At 35.2% G+C, this 27,036-nt stretch overlaps 1 protein-coding gene across 1 annotated transcript in view; it reads left to right on the top strand.

Annotated features, from left to right (window-relative positions):
- LOC149079981 (lymphoid-specific helicase-like) overlaps window positions 1-27,036 on the top strand; it is a 95,789-nt gene that overhangs the window by 35,296 nt on the left and 33,457 nt on the right. Inside the window, exons 10-14 of the mRNA XM_089238900.1 lie at window positions 1,760-1,885; window positions 8,593-8,695; window positions 12,799-12,960; window positions 13,429-13,473; window positions 21,677-21,807. Of these exons, the coding sequence (XP_089095026.1) occupies window positions 1,760-1,885; window positions 8,593-8,695; window positions 12,799-12,960; window positions 13,429-13,473; window positions 21,677-21,807 (567 nt within the window). The remainder of the gene's footprint in view (window positions 1-1,759; window positions 1,886-8,592; window positions 8,696-12,798; window positions 12,961-13,428; window positions 13,474-21,676; window positions 21,808-27,036) is intronic.

Raw genomic sequence — 27,036 nt, forward strand, 5'->3', positions numbered from 1 at the left:
CTCTCAAATAGTCATTAAAGATATCAACCCAAATTTATTACTTAATTGTTTTTCTTTTTAAAGGACATTTTCACATACAAAAAATACAAATCAATAAAAGAAATATTTAATATTTGGTTTTAACATAGGTTTGAAGAGGTTATAAAGTACTCTAGAAGCTTCTATTACTTGTGAAAAATACATGTTTCTAACATGGTTTTATTTAACATTGTTAAACAATTAAAAATGTCAAGAGTAAAGATTTTTTATCAAGAGAAAATATAGGCCTAGTCATATGCACCTATAATGGACACGGATAGCATGAATACTCACATATATAACAAAGTTTTTCCATTTCCAGTGAATTTTGTATTGCTTATCTTATTTCTATTGCTTGTTAAGCTGGTACTTATATAATGAAATCAGCATGTAACAAATGTTTGTTTTTTCTGACTTTGTTCTAAGCGGGTCAGACCATAACGGCTAGACAAATGCCAGGTCCCCATAGTGACTAGAAAATTCGTACTGGCTCCTAAAATTTTCTTTGTGTAGTTACTAAATTGCAGGCCGAGAGCAGCCTAAAATGTTAAGAATTTATAGCAGCATATCTGCCAATATGAAAGAGGGTCACTATGCCCTGAAAAAAGACAAAATAATTATTATTTTGGACCTTTTATCAGGTAAATTTTTTTGCACCTAGATTTTTTTGCGATTTGTGCAGCCCTAAACTATAATATATAAGGCTGAATAAAATTGCGTCGCTCTCTATCCTACCTAGGGAGGGGGTGGCACTTGCTCAAGTTAAGAAAGGCTACTAAGCCTCTACTTCAGCATGTTACCTAGCAGGGCATCAAACAAGGAAAGTTAGTTGGGTCTCTTTTGGTGTATATGGTTACTCTTCCTCAGATTGCAATAGGGTTCAATTTCTGGCAGAGACCCGAAGACCTATTTTTTTTCAAGATCATCTCAACATAATATCAATAAAAAGTCTCTTTCCATTGAAAATATCCTTCTCTTCCAGTTAGTAACCAAGAAAAAGGTGTGTGTGATTACAGGTTAGTAGTGATGAAGGTTAAACATTCCAGATTTGTTGATATACACCGAGTGGGTTAGTTGTAAGATGCTTGTCTACCACCACAAAGGTTGCCGTCAAGTCCCTGGTTGGAACCGGGGGAGGGGGGAGAATATAGATAAGACATTTTCCCTAACAAGCTTGAGGCGACCACAGATAGATAATGCCTTCATTTCAAACCTAACTCACTAACAGCTTTAAATTGCATTATAGTGATGTGGCCGGAGTCAGTGTGTGGTGAAGTAGATGATTTGTCTGCGGCCACATGTTGCAATGATGTTTTATCTAAAGATGTTGCTTCAAAAGCAGCACTTATGCTTTAGCAAGACAAATACATTTTTTGTCTGCATAAAAGCAAATATGAGCAATGGCTGATGAAGTGAAAAATAAAAATGTGGCATACCAAAAGAATTATTCTGGATGTCGGTAAATCTTTGTTGAAAATCTGTTACCTAGGCCTATTTTAAGAGATATATGTTCATATTTTGTCTTATTTGGTTGAAAATAATCTCTAATGTCTTATCCAATCACATTCAAAGGAAGAATTTCAGCTGGATGGATGAACTTGAATTATTCATTGTGGATTGAATCTTGATTGAATTGATTTTAAGGCAGTACTGCACATAAGAATTTGAGTTGTGTATAAATTTTGTATTTATCTATGCATGGGTAAATTTTGGAAATTATTAGTATTTTATTATTTTACAGAATCATCAAGAGTTTGGAAATCATGAATATTTTGCTTCTGACTGGAACACCATTACAAAACAATTTGGGTGAGCTTTGGGCACTTCTGAATATTGTTCTTCCTCAGGTTTTCAATGACCTTGATGCGTAAGTACAGTGAATCTTCCATATAACGATACTCAGTGTTATGTTGTCCCCAGAACCTGGACAGACTGCCCAGCAAAGATTTGCTAATACCAGCTGAAATTTTGATAGTTTGTTTCAGTGAAACCTGTAAAATTGACAGACTGAAATAATATTCAGTTTTAGATTTCCATTTTATAAAGGTGTACATCAAAGCACCAATCGTTGAACAGACTTATCTTTTGATTCCATTCAAGACAGGTTCCTGTCTCGTAAAGTCTATATTGGTTACATTCACTTGAATGTAACTAATAGCCTTATTGGTTGTTTTTTTTCAAGTTTTGTAAAAGACGTTTTATCAAACTTTATAGTGTAATCCCGGCCTTAGACCGATTTCACTGTAATTATATTTTTAATTTTATAAAAGGATTCATCAGTAGTTCTCAAATCATCCAAAAAGTTTTTTTAAGATTCTTGAAACTAATTTGATCTTTAACACTTTGGTTTTAACACTGACTTTAAAATTTTGTGTATTTTTGAACAATTTTGATACACCAAGAAATATCTAAAACTATTAGTAACACATCAGACTTTGACATGGTTGCCAAAGTTGACAGGTAACCCTAGACAGAAATTGGTCTGGGAAACATAACAGGAAGAGAAAATTTTTGCTGAAGATCTTTCAATCATTCTGTTGTCAGAAATAATGATATGGAAATTATAAAAAAAAATTAAAAATTTTGAAATCATTGCTGTAATTTTTTTTTTAAATTTCTGATTAATGGGAGCAATTGTCGTGAACTGAACCCATGAATAAATTGAATCTGGTTACACACATGAAAAAAATTAAAGAGAAAAGGTGTGAAAGTAGATAGCTTGATAGAACCTTTTATATTTTGTGAAACACGATGAAAATTTACAAAATATGTTCATCTGGTAAAGTGTATAAGTTTTTATATCTGGCGTCTGAAATTTTTTAGAAAACAGGAAACTTTCTTGTAGGTTCTTATATAGGTGAAAAAATTTTGTTTAGCAAAATGCAGTAAAGCAGTATACCCTTGTTCTACCATATGTCAGGAAGGAAAGAAAAAGCATGCCTATGGTTCTAATGTTAAATTTTTAGCAATGATTTTGATAAAAGCATGAAATATCCAAAATTGAGATATAATGGAGAGGGGCTATTGTATTTCACACATTCAATAAATATTATTAAAAGATAGAAGTAAAATTTCCGAAAGAAACATTGTATCAAGCACCACACTTGAAAAAATAACCAGATAAAATCTATAACTGGTCAGAAGCACTATAGATGCTTCAGAAGACTTCATGATAAAATCTGGAACTTCTTGGTGATTTTTCTGTAAATATACTTCGTACTGTCAAAGCTTAAAATTAGCCGATTCGCAACAGAGCTTGCCACTTCGCCAATTAGCCAATTTTATTCAATATTGACCCGGCCAGTTTGCGAAGTGGCAGGTGATTCCTGGCAAAATCCGATAGCAAAAGACATGATTTGAGATCGTCAAGTCAGCATATTTTTTCATGATAATTATGTCCACATTAGTTATGGCAACCCATCAAACTGCAGTACGATGCAGTAATCTTTTTTTCTCCAAAAATTTGGCAGAAAATCTATATGTTTATATAATTATTTTCATAGTGTTTTCCTCTAAAATTTTATTTTTTTTCTCATCATATGGAGCTAATTCAATACAGCTGCTGTATATATACATGCATCATATGTTGGCGATTGAAAAAAATGGATTTGGCTCCTACCGGGTTGTCTTGCATCAGCACATAAAGTTTTGGCCAGGGATCTCTGGTCACTTTGCGTAATGGCTGACCGAAGTCTGAATCATTTCTATAATTCAGACTTTGGACAAAACTCTTGGCCGCACTTTGGGCTTTCGTAGGAACATAATCATCAGGTTGGAATCTAGAGTAAAGTGTGACTGACTGGTTGCAGTCACTATAGCAGAAGCCATTTCAGCAATATTTTAAAGTTGTGGGTAAATAGGCAACCTCCAAATAATCCTCCAACTACCATCAACATTTAGGAAAATACAGTAAACCCTATCTTCAATGGAATCGCAGGGGTCCAAAAAATTTTTCCGTTGAACATGGTTTCTGCTTAGGTTCAGTTGACATAATGCATAAAATTATGTAATGATCTCATAAGTAAATTGAAATAAAGTGAAAATAAATTAATTGAAAATAAAGCAAATAATTTAAAAATAGATATAAAGCAAATAATTTAAAAATAGATATAAAGCAAATAATTTAAAAATAGATATAAAGCAAATAATTTAAAAATAGATATAAAGCAAATAATTTAAAAATAGATATAAAGCAAATAATTTAAAAATAGATATAAAGCAAATAATTTAAAAATAGATATAAAGCAAATAATTTAAAAATAGATATAAAGCAAAGTAATGTAATTTACATTGTTCACACTATATAATTACTAAATATTATACATTAAATGTTCGCCTCGATGAATAGTGAGTAAACAATTACAAGTATTGTAAATAAAATTTTAATTTTTTTCAGCAGCCAATAAAAGTTTTCTGCATGCAGTTCACACTCTTTGCTGCCTGACTTTCAGTTAAAAATTTTGCTTCAAAAATTATGCCAAACATGCTAAAGTCATTATGCTATGAAATGAAATGCTGCAGTTCTTTCACGGTTTTGACAGCATCTGTACAAGACTTCCCTTACACCAGTGTTTCCCAACCGGTGTGCCCTGGCACCCTAGGGTGCCTCTATATTGACTAAGGGGTGCCGCAAGATATTATGGAGATAAGCCAAAAAAATATTACTGTCCACTTGAGGTATTAAAATAAATTATGTCAAATTAATTACTCTCATGCGTGACAGACTTACAGAATTAGTCGCCATCTGGTGGCAGTGTCAGCAATGTGAGCTTTCTCCTGAGTTAGGTCTGGCTGTCCATGTATAGCTCCGTTCAGTGCACACGATGTCTAAGGAAAGAGGATTTGCTGGCTTTCTAGTTTAATGGTCTAGGATGGCAAGTGAGAGGACGTGGGTTCGATTCCCCGCAAGGCCAATTTTCTTACTTGGTTTTATCTTCACATCAGCGAGCTTTCGAAACCTTTGAAGTAACAACGAGGAGTGATACCACACACACACACACGCACGCACCTTCGGATAAGCTGATAAAACCTTATTTGTCAACACCTATCAAGACTGCAAGATGCAATAGACATGTTCTTTTCATCCCTTTCCTGCTTGCGAACGAGATGAATTTATTGATCCTTGCGCCGATTCCGCACTCAAAGGTAAGCTCACCAAGAGTGAGGCGTCTGTGTGGCTGCTTTTTGGCTTGGACTGAGAGAGGAGTATCCTAATCTAATGAGAAAACAATTAGTGCACTTTTGCCCTTTTCAACATCATATCTATGTGAGCAAGCCTTCTCTGCTATGGCGACAATAAAATACAAAGCAAGAAATAGACTACTACTACTCAACCGTACATGCACCTCATACACATTCCTCTATGGAATTTCTAACGAATTGGTACATGCCGGAATGTGTGTGTATGTGTTGTGAACCTAATGTGATGTTTGTTTCTGTGTAATGCTTGTTATGTGTAGTGCTGCCATCTGTCAAGAAACAGATTGCAAGACCTTTAGAACAATTCACGTGTTTGGTTGCCAACTGTAAAGTCTGATTTCAAGTATCTGTTCTCTAAGCGTCAATCACAAGTTTCACTTTAATGATCAATCAAACAAAACTTTACTGTAAAAATTAGGTGAATATAATGTATTTAATGAAGCATAAATAATGTGGATGAATTAGCAATGATTTACGATATACAGGGTGGTTATAACTAAAGTTCTGATTTCAAAACACTGTAAAAAAACCATTGTCAGAATGACCTCGAAATTTACAAGACTATTCCTGAAGCAATGGAATTTCATATGGGAAAGGGGAAATAATACTTAGAAATGTGAAATTAACAACACTATACTCATCCAACACGTGGGAAATTTGCTTGCAGAATGGAAAAGATAGCCAGTCAGGGCAAAATGATAACTTAATTAGCATTGCACAATTTCATAATTTTGGGAAACCACAAAAATGAAGTAATTGAACAAATAACTACAACTTATTCAAGAAATGTTAAATGGGATGTCCATCGTGTTCTGACTATGAGATGGAAGCACAAAAATGTTTGTTCAACAACGGATCAGGCTATGTCATGGTAATGATTTGTATGTGCTTTCAATTTACCATAATGTAACTACTATAGTCCGTTTCAGGTTAACTTTGCAGTGAAGAGGAAGCTACGAGGGAACCTCATCACTCATTGCTATGGCAACAAAAGCCTCTTAACCAATGTATCGATGCGCGGCCTCGGTAAGGTATGGACGATTTTTTGGACACCGCGAAAGTGTCGTTGTGGTTGCTATAGATTTTTGGATAATGGTAACCAATATTTTTTTCTAATTTAAAAATTTCAAACGAAGAAACATCGGTTCAAAACAATATTTTTCCCTTTTTTTTCACAAAATCATTAAAAAAAATTGAAATATTCTGTATAAATGATCATCATAAAACTCCGATTTATGGGAACTTTATTTTGCGGCGAAGGAGTACACTCTCTACCTTTCTCTCCACTGCAAAGTTAACCTGAAACGAACTATAGTATACTCGTCTTTTGTCCTTTAGGAACAGCTTGTGTGTTTATTGGATTATAAGACCACCTGCTCCTAGCAGGATAATGTCACTACTCTATTGCTGCTGCTTTAAGAAGGGGAAAAAAATCGTGGGAGCTAATACACCACTTCATTTAGATAAACCATGTGAGATAATACACCACTACATTTAGATGTGTAATGTAATCCTTATTCATGAATTTGTTAAAGATATATAGAGCTTCAGAATGTAGCCAAAGGTTAGAAAATGTGGTAAAAATGAGAAATTTTGGCTTCTGTATATAACTTTAAGATGCTCTACATGAAAAAAAAATTATATATATATATTCGGGCTACTTTTTTGTATGAGACTTCTTGAAAAAAAAATCACAGTAAAACTTACATTAATCATCACCGTCTGAACCAGGGCTCTGACAGATAACTGAATAGAAGGATAACAGAAATCTCTAGACATATGTACAGTAACGTAATTTCACTGTGGGCTTGGGACAAAAATGAAAATAAAATCTTTTAAAAGTGAATAAAGCATACATATTGTATTTAATTTTAAAATATGATCAATATAAACTTCAATATAAGGTCAGCCTATGCAGTGGCGATATTGAAAATAGTGTCCTTTATGTTTTATCACTTGCAAAATTCTTTGACAGTCATGGCATCATCAGATGAAAGCAAGCCTTCGATAAAAGCTTTTCTGTAATGCTGCTTCATATTTTCGATTATACCCTGTTCCATAGGCTGGATAAGTGGAGTTGTATTCATTGGGAGAAAGAGGCATGTTATTTTGCCTCAAATCATCACTTTTGAGTTCACAAGAGGGTTTGTCGGGGCATTGTCAATTAACAGCAGTGCTTCCTGCGGCAACTGCTTTTCAGCCATGTGAGCTCCAACTTGAGGCATGAAAGCACTGTGGAACCATTCTGAAAAAATTGTTTGGTAGCACTTTTTTGGGCAGAAGTTCACAGGCAATGCGTTCATATTTAAATTTTTGAAAGCATATAGTTTTTTTGGATTTATAGATTACAAGTAGGGGTAATCTATGATTGCCACTGGCATTTGCGCAGACCTAGCAGTGATCCAATCTGTTTGGACCTTGAAACTTGGGGCTTTTTTTGTATTTAAAAAATTTTTTTTAGACTGATAACAGAAACTGGTGGTTAGACGAGTGACGGTTAATCAAAGTTTTACTGTATATATCATCTTATACCATTTAAAGATATACCATCAGAATGTACTCAAGAATATAAAATGTGGTGAGAATGAAAAATTTTGGCTAATAATGAACCAATACAATATTTTTCACAGAAAAAAAAATGATATTTAGGCCACTTTTGATTTTTTTGAAAAAAAAGAAACTTGGTTAAAACCAACATTGTTCAAACCAAACAACCCAGAGTCCTTTAGAGTCATAATAATTAAAAAAAAACAATAGGTCATTTGCCCACAAGTGAACATTTTTTCTTTTTATTGGTGTGCCATGAACCTCGCCAGTTAAGATGTTAAAAGAAGGCATCAGAATTTATCAAAATTATGCAAATATATGAAAGTAAAAGTGGGGAAAGTTACTGTAATTCTATGTAATGTCAAGTATCCAGTTTGATAAAGTTTGAACTGGAAGCAGAATATCCTGAGTGATTTACCCACTTTTATAAAATTGTGAGTATAGAGTGTTAGATGTAATTTTTACTACAAAATGCTCTTTCTACATTTTGAGCTACTATGTAAACAGGAATAGAGAAATTCTGTATTAATGAAAGGGGTGTTATTTACATTGTGTTTGAAGATTTTGGGCTAAAATTAATCATTTGTTTAAGCAGTTTTTCCTATTAAAACACTACCCAATTAATTAATAAATTATCCAATTTTCTTGATATTAATTTATAAGAGACAGGACTGGAAAAAATTATTTACTTGATGGAGCAGTGAATTCTTCTGATCTTGTTTCTACTTTCAGAAGTCCGACTGTATACAAGATTTGCATTTTAGTGATTATTAAAATATAAACTTTTTTTTTCTTCTTTTGCTTAAGTTCCATTTTTTTTCTTTTCAGATTCAAAAACTTGATTGACTCTGTCATGCTATCTTCTGAGGATGCTGAAAAAATCATTGTGTCAGAAGAAGAAAGAAATCAACTGATATCGAGCATTCACCAGGTCTCTATTTTAAATTTTACCAGATTACAACCCAGGAAAAAAAAAACTTTATGAAAAAATAATTTCCTAATTTTTTTAATTTTTTGCAATTCATATTCACTAATGATAATCTCTTCTCACTTCAACAGATTTTGTGAATATAATGTTCAACACATTGTGTAATTTCTAGCACATACTCAGAAACTGGTCAGACGATGACATTAAGTATTCTTGGAAGGAAATGAAATGAGCCATGAGAGATAAGGAACATTCAACATTTGATAACTTACATTTCAGATGTATTTTTATACATGATCATAAAATTTTGGGTGGGAAAACATTTAGGAGTGGTTAGGTTTTGATTAGGATACAACCATAGTAAATTTTTTTCACAGTTGTGTATGTGATGATAGTGACATAAGAGAAAATGAATGGCAAATTACCCAATCTCTGATTACTCCTCCCTCATAAATTGTAGCTAATTAAATGAATGAAAGAAAATTAGGTTGTTTTTGATTGACAAATTCAAATTTGGTTAAGATATTCATGATGAAAAGTAAAATCCTGACACAAATTTGGAGTTACAAAATTTTTTGGGACGAATAGTTTGGCAGCCAAATAGGGATTTTTCGTCGAACCCTGTTTTGAACTAATAAGTTTTTTTTATTGTTGGTAGTTGATGTTTAGGGTATGTAAATCCATAAAATAGCTGGTACCCATGCAGCACCCTTAGGCAACTCTCAGAATTCAAGATGGCGGCCATTCTTAAGTTAAATATTTAGGTTCTATGAACATTTTTGTACTTATTTTATCATAAACATGTTTTCCTCGTATATTTATTGCTAATTCTACTTGAAATTACCCAAACAGACCTGTGTGAAAGTACGTAAAAAAATTTTACTTAGTAAAGGCAACCACTTTGAATGTATAGTTTTACTAAATTTATAATAAATCTGCTAAAAAAGGTAAAACTATAATTTTTTGTTAGTTTTTATTTTATAGCTCGTAACAGATATTTTACACTGCTGGCCACCGTAAATGCAACACCCTGAAGGAAGCATGCAAATAATATGAAATTTACAACATGCATTAGCGGAGGTGAGATATGCAAATGATTAGAATTTCAACGCAGACGCACATCACGCGCGCCTGTGGCGCCACTTCAAAGCGCTATTTAAGGCTTGGAGATTTCGACGATTTGAAGTACGGCAATTGTGTTTTTCTTGCGGTTTTTTCAAAAAAACGATCAATTATGCCTCTTAGAAAACAGCGATCATCTTTTGATCAAGTATCCGAGTTCGACAGAGGAAGGATAGTGGCCTACCGAGATTGGGGATTATCTTTCAGGGAAATCGGTAGTCGTGTTGGACGAAACCAAACAACTGTAATGCGGATATGTGATCGTTGGATGCAGGAGGGTACGACGGACCGACGTGTTCGATCGCATCCGCCTCAGTGCACCACTTCACGTGATGGCAGGCGTATTGTGCGTATGGCAGTGACGGATCGCTCAGCCACATCACGAACCATAGCACTGCACATTCAGTCTGTACCGCATCATCCAGTGTCTGCGCGTACCATTCGACGCCGTTTACAGCACAGTGGTCTGTCCGCAAGACGTCCATTGCTTCGTCTACCCTTAACGCAGAACCACAGACGTCTCCGCCGCCAATGGTGCGATGAAAGAAGGATGTGGACGGCACAATAGAATGAAATTGTCTTTACTGACGAGTCACGCTTCTGTCTGCAACACCACGATGGTCGGATTCGAGTCTGGAGACACCGTGGAGAGAGGATGCTGAACAGCTGCGTTATGCACCGCCACACTGGTCCTGCACCGGGTATTATGGTATGGGGCGGTATTGGATATCACTCTCGCACTCCTCTAGTACGCATTGCCGGTACTTTAAAAAGCCAGCGCTACATCTCCGAGGTGTTGGAGCCAGTTGTCCTTCCTTACCTTCAGGGCTTGCCCACAGCCATATTTCAACAGGATAATGCGCGACCACACGTGGCACGCATTGTCCAAAGGTTCTTCGTCAATCGCCAGATTGAATTGCTTCCCTGGCCAGCTCGCTCTCCGGATCTTTCGCCGATAGAAAACATGTGGTCCATGGTTGCTCAACGATTGACCTAGATTACATCCCCAGCCGCCACACCAGATCAACTTTGGCAACGCGTGGAAGCTGCTTGGTCTGCTGTACCCCAAGAACACATCCAAAGTCTCTTTGAATCAATGCCGAGGCGTGTGGCAGCGGTGATCTCCAACAATTGCGGCTACTCTGGCTACTGATTTTGGCAGGAACCACACTTCACAGAAGTCTATAAATTTAATCATTTGATGCTTGGTCAACATGTTATCTACAAAATAAATATTGTTGCGATATCTCTTGTCTTTCTTGGTGTTGCAATTTGGGTGGCCAGCAGTGTATTTAGTTATTTTTAAAACAAACTTTCACACAAGTATTCCATTTAATGAAATATAATATTAGTAATTTCACATAAAAGGTATTCACAAGTAAAGTATGGTAGTTCAGTTACATTTTCAATTATATCCCACTAAATGAAGAAAAATGTTTAATTGAAATCTAAATTAATTCCATTTGCTCATCGTCCTTATCTTCTACTTGTAGTTATTTTTTATTAAACTGCCATTATGTGCACAAATGTAAAACACTGTATAGGATAAGCCTGTGTTCTTGCAACCACATCCTTTTGTACTATGTGGTGTTTCACTATCGCAGGAGCATCAATCTACAATAGGCCTAATGTTGTTGATCCTGGCCAGATCTTTCAATGTTTACAATTGTGTTGATACCAGATTTTGATTTCCATAATCAGTCGGTATTCTAAAATTACATAAGAGTATGTAAACTAGTTTTTGTCTGTCCATAATGTTATGCTAATTTCAATACCGACGAGTCTTGAAGTGGATTGGCTTTGATGAATTTGCTGTCCCGTGACAATTTATTGTTGGGAAACAAAAAATTAACCGGGAATGAACTAGAACAGTACATAATCATATTTATACAACATCAAAATGGCAATGCTCAACAAAAGAGGACAAACTCGCCAGGTCTGCGTAAGTGTACCAAGTAAAAGTGTTATATGTCAAAAACAATACAAAGACCATATATTTCCCTAGCGGATGCCTGCCGTCATCTGCCAGTGAAGTAAGGTATTTATACTATTTATTATAATTCATATTTCAATAGTAATAATGCAGATCGGCTGAGATCATCGATCACATGGTCAATTGAGACTGAATTGAGGCAATCCTCAGACCCTTATGCCAGCCGGTAACAGGTACTGTTACGTTGCGATGAAGCAAAAAAAAAAAAAAAAAAGTGATTTTTATGGAAATTATCAATAAAGGAGAATGACTTGCTCATTTTCTATTTCCCACATTTTTTTTCGTCTCTCCCATTTACAAACTTTTGATTTTATGAATTTTTAAGTCTGTGTTGATTTATAAAAATGAGCGTCAACTTTAAATGTGGTAAGTGTAGCAAAAATTTTCAAACTATCGATATTTTATCACTATTACCAGCATAAAATGTACTATACATACACTTCAATGCTGTCTCCAACTCTCCCAAATAACCTTTGGATATTCTTTACAAAAACTTTAAGAGTTGGAAAAATTTCTTATTCAGCAATAAAAATGCATCTATTAACTGCTATTTTTCATACCATCGTCAGAATCGTAAACAACTATTAAAGCAAGAGTTGATTCCATCTCTCATGGAAGAAAAACTTGTTGCCTCAAGAATAGTTAAGAAGTGGTGGTACATCCCCTCTTTCAGTTGTGGTTCTTTTGTGCAAGAAATGATCCTGAGTGTCACAAAAGTTAACATTTTGTGTTATGTTATTAGTATTTATTATTTATTTATTAGTATGGATCGACAACGATCCCTTGGATGGATTTTCTTCGTTTTGCCAATGTAAGTTTTATGATGTGATGAATAAAATTGAATTGAAAAAAAAAAATTTTGAATTTTAATTAGATTGATTGTTCTCCTAAACACTCATATAATTTAATGCTTATTTTTGCTCTCACTATCAGTATTTATTGTTCTGCTAGTGAAAACAATTTATATAAATTTTTTTTTAATTCTTTGTAGATTCTAACTCCATTCTTACTGAGAAGAACTAAAAAAGATATAAATTTATATATACCTCCTAAAAAAGAAATTTTGGTTTACGCTCCAATGACTGAATTGCAACGGCTTTATTACTGTGCAATCATTGATAACAATATAGAGAATGTGTTGAAAAAAGAAAAGGTAATATATTTGTGATTTAAAACCATAGATATTTTTTCACTTTTTTCATAGGCCTAAAATATATAAATGTAAACGTAGAAAGTTATTCAATAATACATTATTATCCACATCTGCTTCATCAGTTTTCATTCAATAATAATTTTATAAGTTCCAGAACTTTTGAAAGGAAGCTTGTGAAAAATTGACTGGTTGGATGACTTCTCTACTACCTTTTTGAAAATTGGTACCTGGTCATATTTGATTTTCATTTCCATGGGACAATATCCTCAGCAATTCTATTGCATTCATATATGTATATCTGTGCAGCTGAGGAAAAGCATTTAATTTGTGCATTCCTTTAGTATCCTATAAATGTTTGTTTCCTGGAGTTGTATATTTCTGCTCATTTAAATTGGAATTTTATATATTTAATTTTATATTTTTAATTTTTTTGCATGTATAAACATTAACTTTTTATTTTATTTATAGGGTCATGTGGTCAACAACACTGATAGAGATGACTTGCTGTTGAAGGTATAAATATTTTTGATATACCAGGGCTTATCCAGCCAAAATTTGAGTCAATTTTTCAAATCCTTCTTTAAACTCTATATCTGAAAGATTGGCTGTTTGCAGAATTCCAGGTCTGGAAACAGGCCATTCACAAAATGTTTCGAAAGACCACATTTCAGAAATTTTTATAACCTTTAAAAGGTCTTTCATAATTTTTTCTCCAGGTCTGCAAAAACAAATTATAAAGTTATTGAGATCTGTTTACAAGAGGCATAACAATTGGAGCTATAACTTCAATCTGTCAGTTGTGTTGCTTGTCTGAAAAAGCACACCATGTTGAACCACCAGAATATGTAACATTGAGAGTGAATGCTTCCTTCAGACTTTCTTACCGAACGCAACTATTTTATAAAATCGTACTCCTGTGAACAGCATAAGCGAATGCAGGCCCTCCAAATGGTGGGGATGCTAATCACAGAAAGTATGGATAGTAAACAGGAGAGGAGGAAATATGCCTTCCACCCTCTCGGCTATACTAATAATATAATTTTTTCACTGAGTAGAAATGAATTTCTAATGAACTCTAATGTATTTTTCTCAGACTGAAATTTAGTAATTACATGGAAATATTTATAGGTGCTAGATCTAATTTTTCGATGGCCATGGATTGTGATTAACTTGGCCTCTAGGACTTGTGAAGCTCTGTTATATAGATGCATATCTTTAATCTATTTGACACCTGGATACAGCCACATATCTCTCTAAATCAAAGTAAGAGTAAGATTCCTGAGGTTTTGTGTTTTTTGCAAGATTGCAGGTCTGTCTGCTCTCTGCAGAGAAACCTTTTCAAATATAAGAAAGACCCTTCAATTAACTTTAGCTGAGAACCACTGTGCTGCCTGTTGGGGCACTTGGGCCTTCAAGATTCAAATCCATCGCCATGCCCATGCAACTGCACAGTGACAACACATACTGGAATCAAATCATTAGTCAAATTTGAGACAAATAACGAGAACCACAGGTGTCAGAGTACATTGTACGTGTATTTTTTTTCAGATAATTTGTATCATAAACAATGTACAGCCATTGGTTTATGTATATGCCCTGTAACTATAATGCAATGTTGACCAACCTCTTTCTAACCTGTACTAATATCAAGACAGAAAATCTTACCACTATTGTGCATATAAATACAGGCAAGCTTGGCCAATTTGAACTTGGCCGAGATTCAGATTTTTGAATAATTCAAATTTTAGGAATTCCCCTTAGGCTTCCTATTCAATTTCAATGTTAAAATTACCTGTTTAATTTCTCCTAATGTTTTGGGTATTCAAAGTTGAATTTGATATTTCATTTGCAAAATGTCTATTTTTTCTGAATTCCTTTCATAACATTTGGTCATCTTTTTCTTTGTTCCATTATTTACTGATCTTTTCTAAAATATACAGCATGGAAGCATTAAAAAAATTACAATTAATGAAATCTAAAATTTTTTGTTGCTGCATTTTTTTAATACGTTATCCTCATGTATTCCCAAGGGATCAGCATGATCCGTCCAGGGAATTTGTTAGTGTTAGTAGACATCCATGCTTGAACCGGGATTCGAACCCAGACCTGTACAGTGAGAGACTAGTTCCCTAACCACTCGACTGCCAGGCAGCAAATTTTATTACCAGTTCCACACACTATTTTTTTCTTCCTGCTGCAGCCAGTGTTTTACAGAATCTTAGATGAATTCATTAGCACCTGCCAGTGGCAGATGCAAAAGCTGCCATTCAGGAAATACAAAAGTTTGTGTGTATGTGTAATCACTTCAGACTTTTAAGATGGAGTGCTGAACCCAGTCACTTGTCTGGGAAAATTTGTTGGAGATTTGTGTCTCTCTAATGTTATTGCTCGTTCATTTTGGAATAACAGTATCTCTTAGCATAAATTTTAATCATGTCCAAACAAGGTTCATACCTTTTGTTTCACTCTAGGGAAAAAAACTGATGGAGTTACAAATTTGATTGGGGAAGTTTTTTACACAATAAAAGTCGCATTGAATATTCTCATGAAGAGGGCAAAAACAAATCTAGAAAAGCTACAGAAGTGTCTATTACAACACTTTCAGAAACTAAAGATACATTGGAAAAAATAAGGCAGTCAAGGCTGTAAAATTGTATCTTTAGTTCTATAAATCAACTTAAAGATCTTGTATAATTTTTGTGAGCATTTCCGAAAAGAAAACATGGAAATTACTAATTTATGAATAAAACAATTTTGTTATTTACATTTCATACACGCGGTGTAACAACAGACAAACTGGTATAATAAGTGTTAGCATTCATTGTATTTTTGTAGTTGGTTTTTGATTATAGGGGGCCAAAAGCCACTAGTAAAAAACCAAGTTTGCGGAAACTAAACTCCTGTGCAAGCTGAGTTATACTGAAAAAACCAAAATTTGGAAAGACCTGCAAACAAAGTCTTGCACGACTGCCACCAATACAAGACACTGCCAGATACCATTCCTTCCGAACATACAGTCCAGAAGTAGTTGGGGTTCGAAAGACAACCTACAGACTGGGGTTGGATGCGTACAGATCAAGGGCTCGCACCAATTCAGGCCAATAAGGATCCTGCACCTCAATCCTTACTGAAATTTATATCATATTTCCACAAGAAACAGTGCAGTAGGGCTTTACCTGTCAAAAAGCAGGCCTAAAGTGTTCACTTTCAGTTGCGGCCAGTCATGCCAAAACGCTCCTCCTCCTATTTTGGAAGACAGCGACATAGATGAAGACGAGGCTCTGGATGTTCTTGAGCAAATTGAGAGGCTTGCCACCAATCCTCTGCTCACTCCCATTACAGTAAAAATAATGAGTAACGACGAGCATCACTCATTACCAAGACCTTTAAAGCGAGCTGAATTATAAAACTGCTATGAATAAAAATTTTTGTGCAGCGAGATTGTAGTGAAAAATTTCATTTTTTAACAAGTGATTATTGCATCATTATGTAATAACATTTAATATTTGATTGTATTTGTATTTACTTACCTTTGAATTTTTGTGTTTACTTTGAAAATTTATTGATATTTTAATGTTTAATTAATGTAATAAATTAATAGTATTTAATCACCAATATTCAATAAAATTCTGCATTGATATTTCTACAATATGTGCGTATTTCATAATTTTGCAAAAATTATAGCCTTTTTACCGCTCTATAGTTTGATAACTATAGCCTGTAGAAAAAAAATCATACAAAGGTTGTAGCAAATTTTGTCTTCTCAGGGTTCCCAGCGACCTGGAAAGTTGAGGAGAATCAGAAAATGGTCAGGAAAAATGTTAAATATTTGTGAAAAGTCAGGGTAAATTCTTAACATTAGGGAAAATCTGAAGGGGGAAAAAATAAAAAGGGAATAGATTCCCATTCCGGTGGTTGGTCTTTACTTTTTTCCCCATAAAGAAGATTATATCTTTCAGATCATCTGGGAAAGAATAAGAAAAGCCTTATCAAAACACTCTTTATCTGCATTTTCCTCTGGATTCCCCTACTGCCTGATAGTTTGGTATGAGCAAAATGTCTTATCAGTTGAAGGGTGGGATTTTACATATACTGGAAACCAATGTTGGTCAAGGTCACTGAACCTGCTTTTTGAGTAAATGGGGGGGGGGGGAAGACCCCTCCTTTTCATTGTTCAAAAGAAAGCCAATACCTGCTCTAATTTCTTTTCTATCTCTCCTGAGTAAATAGTTTATCCTTTTGCTTTTTTTGCTGCCTCTGTATAGGGGGCTATTCAAATATGTCAACATGCAGGGTTTTACCTGTGGGTTGTATGGAAGGCAGCTGAGTGGGATGAAACGACTAGTTAGTGGTATATATATGCTTTGTTTATAGAATTCTGGAACTCTTCTTGGTACACACTCTTCACAGACATTACAGACATCAAAAATTGAAAGAGAATTGTTTTCGCTAAATTTTTTAGTAGGAGATGGGTTGAAAATGTGTAATGTTTGGAAACAGCTATAGACATTTTTGACAATGTGAAAATTATATAGAACAAGTCTCTCTCAGGTAAACCTGCTACCTCTGTTGGCCTGGCAGTAAAGATCCCCCATTACGTGTGAGATGAATTTTTTAAGACTGTCCCCCCCCAGAGTGCAAGTCATTTTTTGAAAAATTTCAAATCTCGAAACATTTTGCTCCTTTTTTGTTTAAAGCTCTTTTCAAGATCTTATGTGAAAACTTATTGTAAGATTGGAATCTGATAAGTGGGGAGGCTGCGTGCAGCTTCTGCAAAACAACTTCTTGAAATTTATCTGGAATGGGAAGCTGCCCCTGATTTTAATTTTCCTGGATAAGTCAACATGTTTTTTTTTTTTTTTATGTCGCACCCTCAAAATACTTTCGCATCCCCGGTTGAAAACTACTGATTCTAAGTTTTGTGACTGATGCTACCCAATAGCATTCAATTTTCTTCTCTATTTTTAGGACATGCAAAGGCATAAACAATGTTTACAAAGAGCTAGAAAAAAAAGTGCTTCATTTATCGAAAACTATGATACTGGCATTGAACAGTAAAATGTACACAAATCCCTTTAAAAAAGATGGACAGTGCAGTAAAACCATCCATTTCACCTGGACATTGGACCCTGTAATTTACACATTTTGCACTGTGATTTTGGAAGTGTTCGCAAAGGAGCATCATTCTTTAAAAAACTTGCATGTCTTCATAATTTGTTGTGCATCAAAGAAGAAAGTTTACACACTGGACTATGGAAGACTCTTCGAAAAAAGAAGGTGGCATATTTTGAGGAGAGACAACAATTATCTGTTGTTGCTAGTACACTGTTTTGGCCAAAAATTGTTTTTGTTGCCAAGTCATTCTTGTCATTTTGCTTTAGCTTGTGCCAATCTAATAGGATACTCAAATAGTGCTGTGAAAAAAAAAAAAAATTTGAATTAAAAAAAAGGATTTTTGAGGTATTTTTTTAATGTTATGTTGTCTAAGGGGGTACCCCTTCTTACTTTTTCCAATTTTTTGAGTGGGAACCCTGTGGATGCGTTTTTGGTCAGAGAAAATTTTGAGTTTTGTCAGAGAAAGTCAGGTAAATGATCGAGCAGAATTGGCTGGGAACCCTGTAATCATGCTGACTGAGGGTCCCACTTGGGTTGAATACAAAATCTTAACTTTCAGTTGCTCGGCGAAAAAAAGCACATCAAAAGTTCTCTTCAAACGTGGTGGTCAGAATGAAGCTGAGAGCCTGCATGTGATCTAATGCAGCGTCCTGATTGGGCACTGGCAGAATGGAGTTATCTGATTGGTCTATTAAAATTTTCATAATAATTATATATAATTTGCTGTTCATCAAGGAAGAGAGTTTACCCACTGGACTTTAGAAGACTCCTTGAAAAAAGACGGTGCCATATTGTGAGGATAAGAAAAAATTATCTGTGGTTGATAGTACACTGTTTTGGCCAACAATCGTTTTGGTTATCAAGTCATTACTGTTATTTTGCTTTAGCTTGAGTCAATCTCTAGGATACTGAAATAGTGCTATGGAATTATTTTTTTTTTAAATACATTGCCTAAGTGGGTACCCCCTCCTACTTTTTCTATTTTTTTTTGAGTATGCAGTTATGGTCAGGAAAATGATCGAGCATATTTTGCTGGGAATTCTGCTTCTACAATATTTTATACTTTTGCTCTCTGATGTATAATAACAGCCAAAGTCCAAAATTTTTGACATTTTTTTTTCGGTATAACTCAGCTTACATAGGACTTTTGTTTCCGCAAACTTGGTTTTTTACTAGTGGCTTTGGCCCCTATAACATATCCAAAAATTAGAAATACCCGACCTTTTGTAAGGAACCATGTATAATTTCACTGGGCTATTGATCTTTGAAATAACTAAGTTCTGCTGTTTTTGTATACAACACTTTTTTTTTTACCAGTGATCTCTTTCAGGCAGGCCTGACACACATCCTATATATGAGATTTTCCAATAATTCAAAGAAATCTTCCTCAAATGTTTTAATTAAATTTTAAAATGTAAACTTTTTCCTTCTCATTTTTTCTCTGAAAATTGTTTTTCTCTACCCTTATGTTGGGGAACTGAAAAAAATGTCACTCATTGTATGCTCTTTAAACATGTCAATCTGGTTTTACTGTACTGACCATGGAAAGTCTTTATTTGCAATCAAAAATTATTTCTTGTGGAGCAAAATTGTAACAACAGAGCATAAAAATGCATATATTTTTAAATATTTATCACATAGGAATAATTTTGGTAGAAAATCTTTGCATGCCACAGATTGGCTACCTCTGCTATAATGCAATTATTTGATTTTCCACCGAACCTTGATTGCATCATGTAGGTCAACTGGGCTACAAAAAGTGAATTCAACTTACAGTGCCTGCTTGATTATTTGGGGATGACTTTAAACAATGTAATTTTTTCACATTTTTTAAACTATTATCTCCAATAATGTAAAAAGAATAAGGAATAGAAGACAGTGACTATATTTCAGTCCTCTTTGTAGTCTGGTTTTTATGTCTTGTTAAACCATGGCCTGGGCACAGTAGCTCAGGTCGATGAGATACTCACCTAAACGTACCAAAGGATGTTTCAAAGTGTCGCGAGTTTGATAGCCAATTCGTCCTTGTCAGAAACTTTCCAGACACGGGTACATTAAAAATGGTATGACCACAGAAAAAGATTGTTACCTCAAGGAGTCCCACACCGAGGGCTTAGCGCACCAACCACTCGACAGGGTACACTGATTTAAATCAAGAAATATTTAAATTTTGTTTTTCCTTTACATAACTTTAATAATATTGAAGTAAGAGCAGCCTGGTATGGTGTGTATGTTATTGATATGTGGTAAAGTTTATGATCAAAAGAAATATAGATTTTTGGGGTAAATATAAACTTGAATTTAATCCCTAGATTCAGGGATAGTGCAGAGAGAAAGCAGTTCTGTTTCTAGATTTTGTGCATGGATATATAGGGAGGATACTCCCTATATAGGAATATAGGGAGTTGAACTTAAGACTTAGCTAAACTGCACTAAGTATTTTCAATGCATTTCAATATGGCACCGAGTTTCCCTAAGAATATTATACATATTTATACAGAGGAATAAATTTCTGTATAAAACCTTGAATTCTATGCTCTAATTGCTGATTCAAAATAATATATGTTGTACCAACATAAATATCATTGGGCTTTCGACTTTACTTTTTGTATTAAAATTTTGAGTTTGCTTGTTTTTTACCAAAACCCATTGAATCTGTAAAAGAATAAAAATGTGTAAACTATTCAGCAGCATCATGCAAGTCCAAAACACATCCACCAATTGTGCAAGAAATATTCTTGTCAATAGAATTTGTTTTATTTAGTTGATGCTGAATGGCCCTTTGGTTGTACATACAGTAAATTGAGATATCTGCACCATATGTGTGATACTGAGTTGCCACCACTCATTCACTTTAAGAGAGGGGGCCTCATGAACAAAGTCACTTTTCTCTATTACAAAAATATTACTCTATGAAGTTAATTTGGGATCAACGATCTTTCATGTTACATAAACAGATTTTTTGTTTGTAGTTTATTCATTAATGCTTAATTAAATTTGACTAATTAGGAGAAAAAATCTGTTAGGTGATATGAAAATATGCATTCTTAATAATTAACAAGATTTGTTTTAATTAATAAGCAGTCAGTTAATTAAAATAAAAAAAATCATGATTTTTTCCATACCGTACCTCTCAGTGAGTATAATACAAACTGCCATATTCAGAATCAGCAATAAATTGTAGGTCTTGGTCTAATTAGCCCTTGTGTGCAAAAAAAAAGACCCTGGTGTGACAAAAATAATCAATGATCAAACCATGGCCTTCACATGGGAGAGGCTGATGATCTCCTCATCTGAGGACCTGTGATCAATATTGAAAACACTGAAATCTAAAGCTGGGATTTTCATATTGTGAGGTGTTTCCTTTTATGAACTGTTCAGTTATAAACTTTTTAAAGTAGCCTTCATTAGGATAGGGCATGGAGAGAGGGTCACAGATTTTAAGTGTTCTGGAGTTGGTATAGCAAAATATTTAAAAATCTCTGCTTAAAAGCATTTTCAGTTGTCTAATAACAGTTCATATTTCTCAGATTTCTGATTTGATTTATTTTCCAAATATACATTTCGAAAATGTAACAATTTTAAAATTATTCTATTTCAGGACTTGACATCAAACTCTGGGAAAAGACCTCCAAGGAAAAAAAGAAAACTAAATTACGCAGAAATAGAAGAGGATGATTTAGAGACCCTTGCGTCCCAAATGGTGCCTGAAGCAGAGTCTGAAAACTCTAGGTATATACATTATTTCAAGACATGTTTATTTGATATTGTGTAAAAGTTTAATTAATCATTAAAGAATTTAAGATACAGTGAAAACTTGCTATAATAATGTCGATCTAACAATAACTCCCTCTACAACAATAATTTTGCATATCTACTTTGAAATTGTGTATAACTTTTCTCTCGCGCACACGGTAAAACAATATTTCCTCTACTATGATAACTTTCTTTATGAAGATAATTTTCAGAAAGCTATAATGCTATTTTTTTAGCTTTGCTGTTTACTTCAATATTTTTTTTTTCGAGTCTTTGTGAAACCGGTTTTGTTCTGTTTTATTTTCTGGAATGCTTGTTGAGATGTGTCATTAGATTTTTTTCACTATCTGCACCCCTTCCTCATCCCCAGGCTACTCTCACGGTTAGCATTAGCTAGTTCTTTGAACGATGTTTTTTAGTATTGTCTGTCCCGCATGCTGAAGGCTTCCTCATTATTTGAGAATAGAGGCACAATCTAAATGTTCGCTACTGTGGTTTTATGTGAGTTTCCTACCACCACCTTGTCCCTTTTTAAGGACTCGTTGATTGTCATTCCATTCATTCCTTTTTCTTTTTTTTTTCCTCTCCAGGCACCCTAATCGTAAAATCCTACAACTTCTGCTGTGTTAAATAATGAAGTCTAGTGCTTCTGATATAAGAAACGAAACCGCTGGATTGTAATTTTGCCCACGGGGTAGGTTTTCATTAACAACTTAAATATTTAGTAAGAAGTTCCAGTATGAAGTTGGCATCCTGAGTGGTATAGTGGTAAGCTGCTTGTCTTCCACCATGAAGGCTACCATCAAGATCCATGGGTTCAAATCCAGGGGAAAGAATGTTGAAAGCAAGTTCCTTACCTACCAATCCTGGGGCAACAACTAATAGATAGCACCTTCATTTCCCACCCAACTCCACTGGTTTGAAATTGTTCATTTTTTGATCATTTTTGTCATACCACGGCCATTTTCTGCACACGAGGGCTAATTAGACCGGGACCTACAATTTATTGCCGATTCCGAACGGCAGGCTTGTTTTTTATACTCGTCGAGGGGTTGGTGCGCTAACCCCTCGATGGGGGAACTCCCTGCGGTAGCAATTTTTGCTGCGGTCAAGTCGCCGTTTTTTTTTTGTTGTACCCCTGTGTCAGGAAAGTTTTCTGACAAGGACGAACTGGGTATCGAACTCGCGACACCTCTAAACATCCTTTGGTACTTTAGGCGAGCATCTTATCGACCGGGCTACCGCGCCCGTTTGAAATTGTCTAATAGTGATATGACCAGAGTTGGTGTGCAGTAAAGTAGTAGTAGGAAGTCAGTGGGATTCTTTTTTTTCTGTCACTATATGTTCTGGGAAAAACTTGACTTTCAGCATCTCTTGCTTGTAGTGATACATGATGACTAAACAGAGAAAAATATCAGATTATTTCAGATGAAAATGAGACACTAATCATGATGTTTAATCATTAGAATTTTTTCTTTCAACATCTTACTAATTCATTTTTAAATTCTATGTTTTCGTATGTCAAAATAGATTAAATACTGATATTTTTATCAATATCATCATAATTAAAAAAAATAAATTAATTTAATATAAATATAGCTGCTAATTCCATAGCTGCCAAGTCTTCCAAATTTCTACTTGTGTAAATTGTCGCCATTTCGTCAAATCACAAAAAATTCATTTTTGTGTAGAGAAAACAAAATTCGCCAACCAGCAAGTATCAATCTTGCCTTTCGAAATCCAAAATTGGCATGATCGCATGTATCTGCTTCATCCATGTCCCATTTCTAGCCCAACAGATTTTTTTGGTTTGCGAGATTTGATTTTTGAGAGGTAATTTTACCTACTGGTTGGCCATGATTAGCAGTTGCTTTCACGTTGTCACAATTTTTGCAATGGGAAAATATCCCTAAAATTTCCCTTTTACTAATGAAAAATCCCTAAAATGAATCTTTTAGATCTGTATCTGTAAGAAAACAAAATTTTTGGATCTGTATGAAAACCTCCCGAATTCTCATTCTCCAAATTTGGCAGCTATGTAATTCCCAAACTAGAAAAATCTGCAGCTTGCCATGTGATGAAATATTTCATTGCCAAAGAAAAAACACGTACAAATAAAAAAAGTTTTTTTAGGGACTGCACATACCTTAAATAAGTCACATATCAACAATGTATAAAAGTTTCTTTATCTCTATTTTCAAATAAAATAGGTATATGGATATGGTACATATTTTCTCTGATTTTTGTCACTCAAATTTCCGTTACGCTTTTTCTGTTCAAAGTAATTATTTTAATTATTGTTATCACCACTGGTGTACGTAAATGGGGGGGGGGGGTCCTTGAGCCAACATTTTGAAAAATGCAAGTAATAAAAGATTCCCTCCCCCGAGGAAATTTTGCCTACACCTATGAATATCAAGCTATCATAGAAATGCCTGCAGCACCATAATTGCAACATGATGATGCCCCTCAATACTCTCTTATACTCTCCACAACAATATTTTTCTCAGGTCCGCAGAATGTTGTATCAAGGTTTCACTGTATAAGTTCTTTGTCCTATAAAAAAAAATGCAACCAAATTTACTAGCATTATTTTGTTTAAAAATTGAATATAGGCAGGAACATACATTAAGATATACATACACATAAAATATGAAAAACCATGGAAGAGTAGGTAAACTGGATAGTAAAATCATGTTTGCTTTTATTAAAAGAACGATTCTGCAGAGACACATGGAGAACTACATGTTCATTGCTAGGTGCATTACTTTTAATTAATATATATAACACTTATGTGCACATCTCAAGTATAATTTAGGTGGCCAGATCTTCACATGATTTGCTGGCATCCTCTCATTTCTCGTTTTTTTAATACTCTCCTCCAGAATGTCTCTTCTTGTCACCTCTTCTTGTCCACCTCTCTCCCCACCATCCCTAGGCTCATGTGGTATGCAGCTGTCCAGTTCTCTCATTAAAAGGAACGTCATCACAGATGTCAGACGCCCGAACACAAGTAAACACTGCCTGTGTGGTTGAGTTTTTCTATCTTTCCTCTCCTTGCTCTGTAGTCACCGTAGGAGGAAACAGGCTTCCAATGACTCTGACATGCGTATGGACTTCTGGCAACCCTAACCTCCCCCACTGATGTTTTCTTTGTATTAGAGTTCCTGCAACATTTATGATGCAAAGTCCCTTTTTGAACTGTGTGTGTGCCCAGGCATACAGTGAAAATGTGTTTGTAAACCTACCATATCCATCATTGCCAAATATGACACATGCCCAATGGTGATAGCCTTACTATGCGCAGCAGGTTACACAGCGATACTTTTATTTTCCTAATTTCCAGAAATGTCCTCTTATTTTCCTACTTTCACCGTAATCATCCTTATCCCAATTCCCTCCTCCTATTCCTATTTTATCCCTCCCTTCCTTTTGTTTACAGCCAAGATGTCACTACGAAAATTCAGAGAAACTGCAAAGTATCATGGTTTTACCACTCCCTCCTCTTTTTGACGTGTTTTATTCACAACTCGCTACTGAAATAGACAAGGAAAAAAGAAATTTTTCAGTTCCGCTGGACGATGACAAGCATTTTTTTTGTTTTGCCGCTGCACTGTAAAAGTGCTAAAAATAAGCCTAGTCCAGTAGAAAGTTAGAAAGTGAATCTGTTTTGCAGATCATTTGCCATAAAATAAGGAAGGCAAAAAAAAGAGAAGAGGGACAGGCTGTCCACAAGAGAGATTCCAGGTGAGTAAGTTTCTCTCCCAGGATCCCGTAATGAGCATTCATCCCTAACGGAACAGAGCTCGGGCCACGTCTGGTTTTTCGTGGGGGGGAGTGGATTAGTCGCCAGCTGAACCCAGTTTTTATTAACCTTCAGAAAATAACTTTCGGGTGTCTGTTGTTTTAAAGCATACATGTGCTCAACCCATGGCCCAAATGTTGCTCACCTCAAGTTGCTCTGGCACATTTACGGGTAACTTAAGTGGCTCGTGGCACATTCTTACTTCAATTAAGTGGCCTGAGGCAAATTTCCAGATCACTTAAGTGGTCTGCTGCACATTCCCAAATTACTTGAGTGACCCGCAGTGCATTCCCAGACCACTGAAGTGACCTGCAGTGCATTTACGGATCACACAAATAACCTGCAGTGCTGTTCTAGATCACTTAATTAAGTGGCCCATGACACTCTTCAAAAGGTTGAGCACTCTTGCCTTAAAACAAGGATGCTCAACCTTTTAGGGCCACTTGAGTTAACTGGAAATGTGCCACAAGCCATTCAGGTGGTTTGGAAATGTGTTGTAGGCTGCTGGAGTCATTTGTAAATATGCCGCACTTGGATGAGCTGAAAGTGCACAGCAGGCCACTTGAGTGGTCTGGAAATGTGTCAAGAGCACTAATGGTCTATATCATCACACACACTTAATGTAACTTCAGGTGGTATTACATCAAGTGTGTTCAACCTTCAGTAAAGTGTGGGCCATTTCATTGATTTTGAAATGAGTCATGAGCCAATTCATTGAGTGATCTGGAACAGTACCACGTGTCACTTAAGCTGACCTGTGAATGTGTCTGGGTCAATTGAATACTCTGGAACTGTGTTGTGGTGATCTGTAAATATGCTGCGACATATTTACTAATCTGGGAATGTGCTGCAGGGCACTTGAATGACATGTTAATGTGCTGCAGGGCACTTGAATGACATGTTAATGTGCTGTAGGTTACTTGAGTGGTCTAGAACTCTACTATGGATCGCTTAAGTGTTCATGAACAGTGCCGCAGGTTACTAAAGTGATCTAGGACTGTGCCATAGGCAGAGTTGCCAACTGCTACAGATTGTCCATAGTTCCTACGGACGGCCACAATGAACTATGGAGCTATGGGAGACACTCTCAGTACTATAAAAATTGGTTTAAAAAAATCAGGTCTTTGAGTTTCTTGCGGTGTTTTACTTATTTTCATTATTATTTTTACAAAATTGCATTGATCTTTACAGTAACAATGAATTTGTATACGCATGTGAGGGAGTTCGAGGAAAGGCAAACTTGGAGTCGTTTGTTTTGTGTTCGCGCGAAAGGCAATCTGTAAAGCCACATCTAAAACCACCTCTCTACCAACACCTTCTATAGCAGAAAGCCTCCACACAAAGCTCGTGACGTAACATTACCATTTAGGCCCCTGCGGAAATGGTCCTTATTTCTAGTC

The sequence above is a fragment of the Pholcus phalangioides genome, unplaced genomic scaffold (assembly GCF_987345545.1).
Source record: "Pholcus phalangioides strain wild (caught in Gottingen) unplaced genomic scaffold, Ppha-v1.0 ptg000011l_1, whole genome shotgun sequence".
In the NCBI taxonomy this organism is placed as follows: Eukaryota; Metazoa; Arthropoda; class Arachnida; order Araneae; family Pholcidae; genus Pholcus; species Pholcus phalangioides.